At 38.8% G+C, this 14,416-nt stretch overlaps 1 protein-coding gene across 9 annotated transcripts in view; it reads right to left on the bottom strand.

The window, feature by feature from the left end:
* Positions 1-14,416, bottom strand: part of Cyld (CYLD lysine 63 deubiquitinase) — a 66,222-nt gene that overhangs the window by 46,966 nt on the left and 4,840 nt on the right. Inside the window, exons 1-4 of one of the 9 annotated variants that reach the window (XM_031340788.1) lie at positions 12,796-13,161; positions 7,498-7,635; positions 3,409-4,061; positions 1,960-2,262 (exon numbers count right to left, since the gene is read on the bottom strand). In XM_031340788.1, coding sequence (XP_031196648.1) covers positions 1,960-2,262; positions 3,409-3,912 — 807 coding nt within the window. In that variant the 5' untranslated portion in view covers positions 3,913-4,061; positions 7,498-7,635; positions 12,796-13,161. Of the gene's footprint in view, positions 1-1,959; positions 2,263-3,408; positions 4,062-7,497; positions 7,636-12,494; positions 12,666-12,702; positions 13,169-14,416 lie in introns of those variants that run through there. The other 8 variants (XM_031340789.1, XM_031340790.1, XM_031340793.1 and 5 more) reach the window with 8 other exon arrangements.

Here is a 14,416-nt window from a genome sequence, read left to right as displayed (position 1 = left end):
CACCCAGTGCTCTTAACCACTGAGCCATCTCTTCAGCCCTCAGAATTCTTTTGTCATTTGTAGGTATACAAGACTTTCCCAAAAATGGAGATTTTCTAAGTTATATTCTACTGTATCACCAGCCACACAGGTTGTTGATGAGGTACAGACAGATGAGCCAGTGAAACAACTGCTCTGAGCAGAAGTGCATGTGGAAAGTGTCCCTGGAAACAAAAAGGCATGAGAAAAGTTGCAGTTGAAGAACTTTCTTCTCAAGAAGCCTAATGACAGTGTTTGGAAGTGATGCTTGCATAAATCAAATGGTGATGGACAACACATGGGTAGACCTGTCAGCAAGCCTTAGGACACATGGGTAGACCTGTCAGCAAGCCTTAGGACAGCCTGCATGAGCTAAACAAGATGATCCCCTAGGCCACCATCGAGGGAGGAGAGGACCCAAACTGCTCCTGTCACAATGAAAGCCAAAGAATCTATATGGAGACTAAGTCCAAAGATTATTGGCCTTCTTTCTCCAACCTTCTCTCTACCCAGCCCACAACTTCTCTGAAATACTAAACTCACATTTAAAGAATACTGGTTTAATTGTTAGCAATTCTGTGAAACCCACAGGTCTCACTCTGGCTCTAATCTCACATAGTAAGAGTCTGGAAAGTTCTTATTTTATACCTAACTGGTGAGCATCCAATACAATTTCTAAGCACAAGGTAACAAGAACATGCTAGAAACATGTGTGCCCTATCATCTCTTTACAGTATTTCTGAATAAACAAAGATGATTACTAAAAATATCCCACTGTGTGAGCCCACTGTTCGTATCCTCTCCTAATACATCCTGGTGTTGATATTATAAAGGAATCTCTATCCATAATGAACTTTTACCCATATTTTCAATCTATAATAAAAATGTTCTCAACCTCTTCCTTCTCACTCTCTTAGTGCCACAAATTAATTCAGTATGCGTACTGGAATGTATCCATTATTAACAAGTATGATTATTCAGTAATAAAAATGAGTGACAAAAAACAGAAAAGGTGAGTGTATGACCTCACCAAGGTGACTGCAGACTGGTACCCAGACTGTAACTAACAGACATGGGCAAACTAGCAGAATTTAATAAGAACGAAGTTCCCCATGAGATGACAGCAAAGTCCAGACAGACCATGGAAAAAGCATAATGAGAACATACCAAATGCCACTGAACTGTTTTCTAACTATAGGTAAGAAACATATATGGAAACATTCTTATATTAGACATATCTAACCACAATAAGAAAAGTTATAAACAGTACAAATCATGTTGGAATACTCCATCTACTCAAATGCAGTTCTTTTCCTAGGTATTTTTTATTAATGACTTTTTACTTTCATTATTATCAGAGAAATCAATATAACTTTATTAAATATATACAAAATATGTATAAAAATCTTTTTAAATTAAAGGAAAATACATTATCATACATTTGGGCTTGGTCAGGAAAGTGTCAGTTTCTTTTATTAGTTTGGTTTGATTTTTGCTTTTGTCTACTGGTCAATTATAATAAGGAAAATTTAAAGTCTGAGAACAATCTCCCAATTTATTAAAACTAGAAAAGGATGTAGTAGATGCATTCTGTGTCTGCTCATATGTCCTATTTCAATGTTCCTGGACTAAAGATAAACTGAACTGTCTTCTTTAAAGTGCTGTACATTCGGGCAGTGGTGGCACACACCTTTAATTCCAACACCTGGAAGGCAGAGACAGGTGGATTTCTGAATTCAAGGCCAGTCTGGTCTACAGAGTGATTTCCAGGACAGCCAGGGCTACACAGAGAAATCCTGTCTCGAAAAAATAAATAAATAAATAAATAAATAAATAAATAAAGTGCTATATATTAATCCATTTTGAGTATTCAATTTAAACCTAAACTGGTAATGAAACTAATACATATATTCACAATAATACAATCCAAAATTTTCTTACCATGTCCACACCAACAAAATATCCTAGACTCTCTTTTCCTGGTAAAACATCACAGAATATTACTGTTCCAGATTCTATACTTTCTCCAACCTTCAAAGAAACTCTGGAGTTTATTTCCAAAGGGGGAGGTTCAACATGCATTGTATCTCCTGGGCCTGCAAAATCACTTTCTAATCCATTGTCATCATCTTCTATAAGTTCTAGTTTGTCCAATGCAACAAACACGCCACAGTCCTCATCACACTGGAAAAGCTGCTTTCCTTGATAGACCCCATCCGTGAAACCTTGACCACGACCTTCTTCCTAGTTTTCAGAGGTTAAAAGAGAGAGAGAGAAAGAGAGAGAGAGAGAGATTATCCATTAAAGGGATTACAGGACAATTACTTTAGAAAAACTCTAAATTACATGCATAAGAAGAAATATCATGACTAATAGTTGTAGTTGGGTTTAGGGTATTTAACAAATAAAGTTGTATCTGATAATAAAATTACCTCATAACTTCAAGTCATAATTCTTTTTTGAAAGAGTTAGGCTGAAATTTACAGTAGAATTCTACCATAATTTACAGTAGTAGAATTCTACCTTAAGCAAAGAGCAGTGTTTGCTCCATTTACTGAGAAAGAGCTTTATGCCATCCACTGTGTTAGTGTACCTGGACACACTCCAAGTCACATGCTGTAAGCACTTCACAGGAGAGTCAGACTCGGAGAGCCTGATGGAGGCTGGGTAAGTAGCATGGTAAGCCTGCTAGTACAAACCATAACTGGCTGTCAAAACCAACTATCTCACTGCCTGGAAAACCAAATCACAAAGCAAAGCATTCTACTCACCAGTATGCCCGAATGTGGCATTGCTGAGAACCAATACTCAGTTTGGAAATACTCAAAAAAATTTAGGTATGTTTTCAACAGAAATAAATTCCAAGGCAGTTTATAAAAATCAGGAAGAAGTATAAGCAAACTGAAATTGCTACAACATATTTCAAAACTCTTGCCTCAACACTGTTATACGTAAGAGCATACATAAGGAACTGAGAACCCTGTAGATGATATCACGAGATATTTCACAATTTCTGAAGTATTTAATTATAATCAGTAGAGTTAACTTTTAATATAGGTAACTTAAAACTTCTTAGACATGGAAGTCCAGAATAATGACTTATATATTCCTATCATAAAAGACAATTTTTAAGTTAAAATTAAAATTTTCAAGCACTGACTTTATATCCTCTCAGCTTATCACTAAATAAACTTAGGGGCTGAGATAGAGCTCAGGGGTAGAGGGCCCTGGGGTCTATCCTGAGAAGTACACCAAAAACAAACAAAAAACATAAATCCTAAGGATCATGAATATAAAAATTATACTGCATACAAAAGGGGGAAATATGTGCTTGCACAACACATATACACACACACTCACAAAAACACTAAAATATCTTATCAAACTTACCAGTAATTCTACTCCAAAGAAAATCCCCGACACCGTCCTCTCTGCTAATAAAGGTCCTCTGAAGCGTACAACTCCTGGAAATTTCTCTTCCCCAGATCGCAGCTGTACTTTCACAGGACTGCCCACGTCTACCTGGAGGCCTTTACTTAGTCGGAGTCTGTTTCTAAATAAGCTGAGCCTCTCCTCACAGTTGGTAATTGCCAACAGTAACTCTGTGAATTTTTCATTTATTTCTACAACATCCTTTTCATCAACAAACAGAATTGTATGCGGTTGCTCTAAGATTTTTAATCCAATCTGATTTTTCTTGCCTTTCACAGCAGGAGCTCTTGAATGCCCCATAGAACGGTCTTGGATGTACTGTCCTATACTCCCTTTGGGTACTTTCAGGAGTTTCTGTGTTTGTTTGTCTGTTACACTACATTCTTGAAGAAGCAGATAAAAAATCCGTTCTTCCCAGTAGGGTGAAGTAACTTTCTCTTGGCTCCACAGGCCTGAACTCATTGTGAGAGTAACTTTCAGAACATTAACTGGCAAAAAGGAACCACTAGTAAATCTGTCATGAAATCCAAAAAATGAACTCACTGTAAATCCCAAAGCAAGATTTTAGCAACCTGGTATCCATGTTGTAAAAAGACAGCAATTCAAAGTGCCTGGCAAACAAGCAAAGCAAACTTTAGACTCCATTCAATACAAGCTTAAATTAAAGCTAAAGATTTTTAAAATCTCATTTAAATATACATATACACACATATACATATATACACATCTCAAAGAGCTAAAAGACAAGTGACTGTGTCTACTGAAACTGCATTTTTAAGAAAGCCAGTAACAAAGTGTTTGCAGACATTAACAATAATGACTATTTCAAAATTATAAAATCAGAATCTAACAAAAACTTTAAGGCTACCTTCATACACAGGCTCTGAGATTTTTTTTCCTTTCAGTTTTTTGTTGGTTTGGTTGGTTTGGTTTCAGTTTTTTGAGACTGGGTTTCTCTGTGTAAGCCGTTGCTGTCCTAGAACTTGCTCTGTAAACCAGGCTGGCCTTGAACACAGATCCACCTGCCTCTGCCTCCTAAGTAATGAGATTAAAGGTGTGGTCCACCACTGCCCAGATGAGATGTTTTTAAACTATAAAGTAGCACTTCTGTCTTACTTGAATAGATAAGACCCAGTGCTTTGAGAAAACACACATAATCTTATTAATTAAAAAGGCTATTATTTCTAAGCATGTAACTTAAATAGAAAGTTATACATTATAGTACTGAACATCTTTTATCAACCAAAAGATGACAATATTACATTCAGAAACTTCACCTACAATTCATTTATGTTTTATCTGACTCAATTTTATTTTTACACATTTTGTTTACATGTATATATGCTGTGTCTGTGTGTTTATATGCCACATGTGTATAGGTACTCCAGGAAGCCAGAAAAAAGGATCATTGGATCCTCTGAAGCTGAATTTATAGGTGAGCTACCCACCATGAGTACAGGGAACTGAATTCAAGTATTCTGGAAGAACAGTATATACTCTTAATTGTTAACCCATCTCCTTAGCCCCCTCACTTTCATTTTCATAATCTCACATATTTTGTGCTTAGACAGGGAGATGTCAACTATATTAATTATAACTATTTAATTTCTTATAATCAATAAGTGTAAATATTATAATCTAAGTATACAAAGAATATCTGAAAATGGTTTATAGCCTCAAAATTTGGACTATGTAATAATGACATATAACCATAGGATAATGAATTATAGATGTTTATATCTATAAATTGTGGAGTTTATGTCACCATTTTAAGTATGTATAAAAGAAAAGAATATACAAGTGATTATTTTCCAGCTTCAATTTTTCATTTAAAACTGTTACAAAAATAATTACACAATTCTGTAGCCTCATTTTAAAGCCTACTTTGATTATTTTAAACTATATAACTTCAAATGCTGTATATACAAGCCCATAGCCAACATCATGCTAGAGAAAACCCTAAAGCAATTCGCCTAAAATTGGGAACAAGGCAAAGTTACCCACTCTTGCTACACATGAATACCACAGTTCACATGAATACCAGAGTTCACATGAATACCACAGTTCACGTGAAAGGTACAAGGACAACTGGTTCTCTCCATCTACCATGTCTGCTCTAGGAACCTAACTCAGGTCATCAGGCTTGACAGCAAGTACTTTTACCTGCTAAGCCATCTTGACAGTCTAAAATCTATTATTTTGTAAGCCAATTAAAAAATGTAAGCTGAACAATAGAGGTAAAATCCTTTGGTGATGTAAGGGTCACTGAAGTACAGCTTTATTACAATGAAATCCAATGTCTAAAAATTGTTCTTATTTTGGGCTTGTACCACGGTAAGAGCCAAGATTTTAAACTCTACTAAATACAAAACAAACAAACAAAAAGACTTTATGTTTATGTTCATTTAAGAAAATACTAGTAGCGATGTATTATTTTGAAATATACAGTTAATATGTTTGGAGTTATTTAAAATTTATATTGAGAAAAACATATGTATTTTCAGTATTGCTATAGACAAGCATCTACATAACACTGTTAAAATGACTGTCGTTTTATATCAAACAACTTTTATAATACTCATTTTTATTGTTATAATATTTTATAAATTTTAAGGAATATGACAAAAAAGATATTGTAGGTATTGAAGAGGGGGTCTCTAGGAGGAGTTGGGGTACAAAAGGGAAATAAGAATGTGATTTAATTCTATTTACTTAAAATATGTTTTTAAATGTTAACAAATTCAGATAAATTGAAATCATGTAACTTTTCTCATCATAATGCAATAAAAGTTAAAAAAAATCTAATGAAAAACAAAAACAAAAAAATGTAAGTTGAAAGAAAATTAGAGTTAGAAAGAAGATATCCTGCTTAGCTAGACTGCTGATCCCAGAAGCCATGGTTATTAAAACAAAATTCCCAGTGGCAGGTATGGGATACCCTCCTTATGAAGTGTCAGTCAGGAAGATCCTAAAGGCCCCCAAGAAAATAGAAATTCTTGCCAATCTTCTTGGCTGCCACCAGAAATGGATGATGAGACTCTATTGCTGAAGAAAGCACACTCCTTAGCTGTAAGATATAGAGAGACCAAGTGAGAGCTGAGATGGACACTTCCTCCCTGCTAACTAGCTTTCAGTGCTGAAAGATGCTATGTACACTGGGGAGAGTATGACATCAGTGGTCTTACCCATCTGGGAACCCCAGGACTACAATAGTAACCCAGCAAGCAAGTTAACCCAACATGCCTAGACTGTGATGGGATCAACCAGCCATGCTCTATTGGATTTGAGGCCTGCTCTGGCTAAAAGGAATCCATGCCAGGTATTAAAAACAAGTTCAGAAACCCACAGCTTAGGGTTTAACTTACTACTGTTGTGTACCTAAATTGGTATGATGTCCAACTCCCTGCTATCTCTGGTTATAGCCACAGACAAAGATTATCAGCCTTAATCAGAGAAGTTTTTTTTTTTTTTTAAATGAACATTGATGAATGTAGAGAGTCTGGGTTGTCCAAGGTTCTGAGAAAAGAGGACAGCTTGAGTGCTTGGCTCTAAGTAGAACATTTATATTACTCCCTCTAAGGTTCAGGCAATATTGCAGAATGGGGTGGAATTGCAGGTGGAGAATATAAAACTTGGAAAATAGGGAAAATAAGAGCAAAACACTATCTTCTGACCAGAACACAGCCACTACAATCATGAACTCACAGCAGCTGTGGTTGCTTATTGGGCCCATATGAGACTGGACATGTCAATAACTAGTCATGGATTAAGAAGGGGTTCATGGATACATTCTTGCTAAACTATTGGCTACTAGATGATCCTGGGGGAGAGAAAATCATCTTCAGATATGTATCCAACTATTGAGACCAATTAGGCTCAACAGGTGGCCTTTGTAAAGCTTAATGGGTCACAAAAGAAAAAAGACATGAATGTGGTAAAGGGACCAGTAGGGAGGGAGTATGATGGGATGGAAGGAAAATGAGGTGAGGCAAGAGTAGCCAAAACATATTGCATACATATTTGAACCCTGTGAAGTACAATACTAACCCAGCAGGAGCCACTAGTGGCAGGACTGTGATGGGATCAAGCAACCATACTCTATCGGATTTGAAGTCTGCTCTGCTTAAAGGATTCCATGCCAGATATTATAAGCCAGTTCAGAATCCATGGCATAGGGGCTCACTGCTAAAGAACAAATTTTTAAAAACACAATTACATCCTTTCAATAAGGGCTTCATTATTTAATTATCTTTCTGAAAAGAATAGTTCCATGTATCTGTCATAAGAATGTGGTTATCTGTTTCATCCTTTTTTGAGACAGAGGTATCCATCTCCAGCCCTGTGGCTAAAGGTAGCAATTAATAAAGCTATCATATGTACCCATTTTATTCTTGCACTTAAAATCAAATACACTTAGATCTAAAGCAGAAATGGTATTATTTGTTTCAATGATAAAGCAACATGGCAATTCCACACACAGAATAGCATATCTCTTAGAAGTATTCCATCATTTTCACAAGTCTGCCTCTTTGCAAGCACAAATGAGAGACTCAGGTAACCCAAGACAGGATATGGCAGGCACTCCTCCAAACCACTATCACTTGAAGCACCTGCACACTTGGTGAGGATGGAGGCAGCGGCAACATGAGCTTCTCCTCTTTCTGCTTCCTTTTGTAATGTGCTCTTTAATTCCACTTGAGGGCACTGTCTACTTCAACAGAAAGGGAATCAATTTATATCTGCCACTTACATAATATACCTGTAGACACCTCAATCTTAGCCCCACATAAACAAAGTCCCTCAAAAGGACACCCAAGAAGCTACACAACCCCTTAATATGGCTTTATGCCTCTGAGGAACCAAGATAAAAGTGTTTGGGTTTTTTACTAAAATGCTATTATATCAGCATTAAGGAAAAATTTTCTTGATCACTAAGGTATCATTAGGAATATAAATTATTATTAGTGAGTCTCAATATAGAAGACTGTTTATTACTTTGTTATAAAGCTTTATATCCTGTCCTCTAGCTCTCTTGCCTATTTTATATAAATCACAGTATATACTTATATGTCTCTGTTGCAATCAGCCATTTTCTGTGGTTTCCTGCAGTCTGCTTGTGACTGTTTTTGTGGCCTTCTTGCTTTCCAATTTACTGTTTCTAAACAATTATAAGAAGTGAGGTGATGAGTTATGTTTCTGTGTCTGAAAAAAGCAAAGCAACATAAATAAAGAGGAAAAGACAAATTCTAGAGGGGTACTGAAGAAAAAGGTACACAAGGCCTTATTACAAAGAGGTTTTTAAAACTGCTCCCAGGTTCAGGTAGTCAAAAAGCAGTGAGTTATTGTTTGGGGTCTCTTTAAAATGCATTTCAAAATTTTTGACCAAAAACATTTCATAGCTATTTTATTTTTAAAATAAATTCTGTTTATTTCTAAAATTTTCTAAAACTGGATATCTTTAGATGGTTAAGTTGGAACCTGCCTGTTCTACTGACTCTCTAACTTAACAACTAATGCCACAATTTGAAATTTAAAAAAAATTAGTGTTAATGAGACATTATCAAAACAAATCAAATAATTGTAAGTTTCAGGACATTTTATTTAAATGAATTTTATTTCAAAAGGTAGTACACAGTTTTAAGAATTATATAACTGCTTGGTTTGTAAAAAGGTCTATGGAAATAAATAGAACTTTTCAAAAATATTTTTTAAATGAACTAGACAAAGAATGATGAATGTCTGCAACTTGTTGCACAAGTGAACCTGAGTTTATACTCAGTAACAGGATAGGTACAACAGACAACTAGAATAGTGAAAGCAAACATTACAAAATATTTTTTAAAGGTATTATTCAAAGAGAAGAAATGTGTGAACCTTCTCGCTTTTAGAAGGAATATATCAAGAACAGCTTTCAGTGGGTTGGAGAGATGGTTCAGCAGTTAAGAGCACTTTCTACAATTCCAGAGGACTCAGGTTCAATTCTCAGCACCCACATTGACACTCACAACTATCTGTAACCCCAGCACCTGACACCCTCACACAGACATACATGCAGGCAAAACACTAGTGCATATAAAATAAGAATAAACTGTATAAAAAGAAAAAAGTATGTTTGAAACACATTAAAATTAATTGCCTTTATTATAAATAATATAGTAGTAGAACTTTGTCTCTTTCTAGACACATACCTGATGAGAAACCAAATGATCATTTATCACCTCAAAATATCAGCATATCAGCATTACAACAGAAATGCCCTAATACATCTTTCCTCTTCCTGTAGTAATGAATATAATACCAAAATTCTCATTCCTCTGGGATCTGCACAGTAGTTAAGTAAAGCCTTAGAACCCCAAATAATAAAAACTGCCTTAAGACTCTACAAAGAGAAACATCAAAATCACAACATGAGCTCTTTCCAGATCACATTCAGTATTCTGATACAGTCAGGGTTAAACCCTGAAAACTACACACTTTAGTGTGTGGTGACTGCTTTCCACACATTTGGCTTCTGCTTTAAGTGCAGGTCATGACTGCTATTAGACGGCAAGTTCACAGTGACGAGGAGAGAGTTAGTATGAAGGGAGAGATTTTCAAGTATACTCTTGTTGCTTGGCAAATGGAATCACTGTGAAGGCGAGTATATCAGGAACAACTCATCTAAACACTGTCCCATGTCTGACTGGGTAACAGTAATCATGTATATTTTGATTAATTACCGAAATACTGAAAGAAGAGTATCAAAGAGCTGGACCACAACAGTGTAGCCTCAAACTGTTCAGTCCGAAACAAAGATGAACAGAGGCCTTTCTTGGGGACAGTGGAGTAGAGAGAACAGAAAAGAATCAGAGAGATATGAAATCATTATTTGCTTATGAGCATGTTAACAACCTGAATACTGAGTAAGGGAGGGTTTCATTATATTAAGATAAAAATTATTAAAGTTAATGAGTGTAATGAGTGTTAAAAAATAAATGTTGACTAATTTCCAATGAATGAAATGATAAGATGATCGGGATATAAGTCCTACAACAAATATTAAAGATCAGAATTACCAAGTTTTAAGTATCACAATATGAATGGTCATCAGCTACATAAAAGTGGTAACGTAACTTTTCTAGACTGTAAAACATCTGGATGCTCAAGTGATCAAGTTGTGCCATCCCTAAGAAACTCACAAAGGCCTCTTCCTTGTTCTAAAACACCATGGAAAGTTTTCTAAATCACAATAGAAATTACAATACTAAATACTGCTCAAATTACAAATGCCAAAGAGGTAAGCAGGCTGGCATGGATATACAACAAAAGAGCCACATCTTTTCCAAATGCTTCAAGTCAGTTAGAATGACTAATTTAAGAAAAAACAACTCTTACTAAAAGAACAAGTCGTTACATGCCTCAACAGTAAATAGAAATACAGATATTTCAAGACCAGAATAATTTGTGACACAAGGATACAGTCACAAAACCAAGTGGGACTTAAAGGTTTCTTTAAAAAAGAAAAAGAAAAAGTCTGGCTCTTGCATGTGCAGTCACATCAGGAGGACAGGGACAATGCTATCTCTTGTGGGTTAAACCTAGCCACTGGGCTCTAAAAATGTGACTTCCCCACTCCTTGTCTTTCCAGGGTCTAGACCAGAAAACCTGATTAGCTAAGGTTCTAACAGTGGAAGCCAAAATGCTATTTCCTTGTCCTATTTAAGTGATCAGAAGTTTCTACTATGTTAAAAATAAGATTCAAGAAATAGAGAAACATGACTTTTGCCTAAAATATCATTCATTCTCTGGGAAAAAAAAATCACAATCAATTTTATACTCTGCTGTTATACATATTAAATAGAAACAAGTAAGGTAAAATGTCACAATTATGAAACCAGATTGTCTGGAGCTTCGTTTGAAACTAAAAATGCAAGATGACAGTATACAGACCAGGAACAAAACACAAAGTATAGATTGATGGGCAGAATAATTACTGCCCTTTCTTCTTGTATTAAAAACTTCCTTAAATCACTTAACCACAGTTTAGGTATCTTCTCTTTAATATGTCATTTTTACATAACAAGTCCCTGGTCTTACCAGCTCATCTCAAAAGTTACCAGTCCAAACAAGGCTTTCTTTGAAAGAATACCTTAGAAATTTGCAGCAGAACATTAGAGAATGTTCTGGGTACTGTCAACATTCAAATTACATGAACTTCACTAAGAATTTCCAGCAAATCATTTTCCTTCAATAATGCTCTAGTGCAAATCCACCCACTACCCAGCGGGGAGCAGCAGACTAAATTCTTGGGGCCATTCAACCTAATTGAGGTATGAGGGGGTGTGCAGGAGACTGATGCTCGAATGCACGCCCTCTTGATGCCTGCATTCTTCTCTGGAGCCAATGATTACAAAAATGAGCAATCTTGTTAGGAATCCCTGATTAGCCCCAACACACACACACACACACACATACACAAAGCAAGGTATGAATGAATGCTCCTCTAAAGAGACAACTTTCCAGGGAAAATCAGAGAGAGGAAGGAAGGTGGCGGGGATGGTGGGGGTTGGGAGATTGCAAGGCTTGGTAGCTAGAAGATGACAAACCCCTAAAACATTCAAATGCCAAGGGGGTGGAATAGAAAAAGACGCCAAGGACATGAATAACCTGGCAGCTGACCCAGATGAACTCAGAATTCACGACTTGGCGTTCTCCTCCAAGGCTGACCATAACAATACAAGGGGGGGGGGGGGAAGGTACCTGTCTCAACAGGGTGCACCTTCCAACTACACAACTGTGCAAAACCATCCTCCCCCCGCCCTCCACCTCCCCAGACCAGAGAAACTGAAAGAAAAAGCAGAACACGCCATTAGCGAGGCCAGGCTGCTCTTCCGGGAGCGGAGCCACCAACACCCCACAAAACAGCACAGACGTGAGATACCACAACCCAAGATTCCCCCTGCCTCCTGCAGCCGTTGGGAGCCAGGCAGGGTCCCGGCCTCAGTTTCCCCATCTGTCAACGAAGGCGGCCCAGAGAGAAAGACTGAGTCCGGCACTGCTCCTACCCAAGCCCTGGGGCGCTGGCGTCCCGCGACTCCGGAACCCTCCGGCAGGCTGGAGGTGACAGCCGCGCTTGACGTCAGAAGCTCGTCGGCCCGGGGCAGCTAACTGGCGGGCGCTGAGGCCCGACGGTCGCCTCCGCGGTTCAGGGTGCCTGAGGCAGGGCAGCAACACTGGAGACCCAGCCTCGGCTGCGCGGCCGTGCACACTCACCCGCTTCGGCCGCCGCTCAGCGAAGCACCCTCGGCTTCAAAACCCGCATCCCGGGCCGGCCCGGCGCCCCACACCCACCACCCCAGTATTTACCTCAAGCGCGCGGGCCGCCGTGCAGCCGAACCTGCTACCTGGGCCCGCCCCCACCTGCCCCGCCTCCGGACCGCCCGCGGGGAGGGAGGAGCGGAGGCGGAGAGGGTAGAGGCCGTGCTAGCCAATAACATCCAGAGATCTGTCCCTGCGCGCGCTCCGATTGGGTCTTCCTGGAACAGACCTTCCTCCAATGACTGCTGGCGCGGTGCTGGCTGAAGGGACTTTCCGCTCGGTCAAGCTCGGTGGAGCCAAAGGGAGAGCGAAGGGGCGGAGCAGAGGAGAAAGGGAGGAGCGATGGCTGATTGGGTAGAAGGCTGCTGGTGCCACGTCCCCATTGGCTGAAACAACACCCGGGCGGGGCGCTATGCTCTTAGCTCCACCCTCCTTGCGCGGGTCTTAACTCTTGGCTTAGCTGTCAAAGCTAGGGTGGGAGGAGATCCAGAGAAGAACTGAGAATAGTTTTCAGGATTCCATGAAAGAACAGCGCTTAGAATTACACCTAGAGTCAATGTTTTCTTTCTCAGTTTATCAACATGTAACATGGGAAACTCCCAACCGTGCTGAGTCTCTATTTCCTCATCTGTAGAATGGAGATGTTAGTCCCACCTGTTTTACCGGATGGTTATGAACTGCTACATAGTATCTCCTACCAGTAGGTTTTCTGTAGAAATCGAAGCTCTTTCTGCCTTCAGATGGGGTCTGGGGCACCTGCTGTTTTTTGAACGTCTGCGGCTCCCAAGGATAAAGAAAGGCTTTCCACCCTCTACCTTACCCGGGACTGTGTCCCTGGTCACCAGCCAGAATTGATGGTATAGTGAAGGATCTTTCAATTAGAAGGAAGAATTCTGACTCCCAAAAGTGCTCAAAATATTTAAAGAAACTCTTTTTATAATCAGCCCCAGAGCCTGGCAGTACATGCCTTGCTTCGCTGGATAGTTCTCTTAATTAATTCCTTCTCCTTTGACATTTTAACTACTAATTATGGGAGTAGGTGATTAATACCGAGAAAGAAGTGTGTGTATGTGTGTGTGTGTGTGTGTGTGTGTGTTTAATCATGACACAAAATTCCCCAGTGGAGACTACCATGTTTCTGAAAATCCAAAGAATGGAAACCAATAAGAACATAGAAGAGACAGACACATGGGTGATTACTAACAGTATAAACTCACCACTCCTCTCTCTGCTGAAATCACCCATGATGGAATTGGCATCTTTTGAAAATCAAAGCCTCAACTCTCTCCTGTCTTTCATTGGTGTACACATATCCTGTTCCCAGCTTCCCCAGCTCTAGCAGCATGATATAAATCAATAGTGGCATGCAGTGGCCTTAGACAACAACATTCCCCTACAGATCTGAATTCTCCCATGATACTGGCGGGATTCGGAGATCCAATGTATGTATGGGAGAACATTTTGCTTGGCCCCATCCAACAAGGAAGAGAACAGAGTTGAGGAAGTGGACTTTGGGAATCTTTTAGTGAGTCAAGCAGACTTATTTAACCCAGGTTGCTAGAGTCCCGTCCCTCTCCCCCCCCCCCATTCTGTTTTCTCTCCTCAAATCCTTTCTCTCGTGCTCATTGTCCCTAGGCTCCTGGAGATGTGATTTGCCACTCCTGACTGA

The sequence above is a fragment of the Mastomys coucha genome, unplaced genomic scaffold (genome assembly GCF_008632895.1).
Source record: "Mastomys coucha isolate ucsf_1 unplaced genomic scaffold, UCSF_Mcou_1 pScaffold22, whole genome shotgun sequence".
Classification (NCBI taxonomy): domain Eukaryota; kingdom Metazoa; phylum Chordata; class Mammalia; order Rodentia; family Muridae; genus Mastomys; species Mastomys coucha.
The sequence above is the reverse complement of the archived record's forward strand: the minus strand, read 5'-3'. Positions and strand labels throughout refer to the sequence as shown.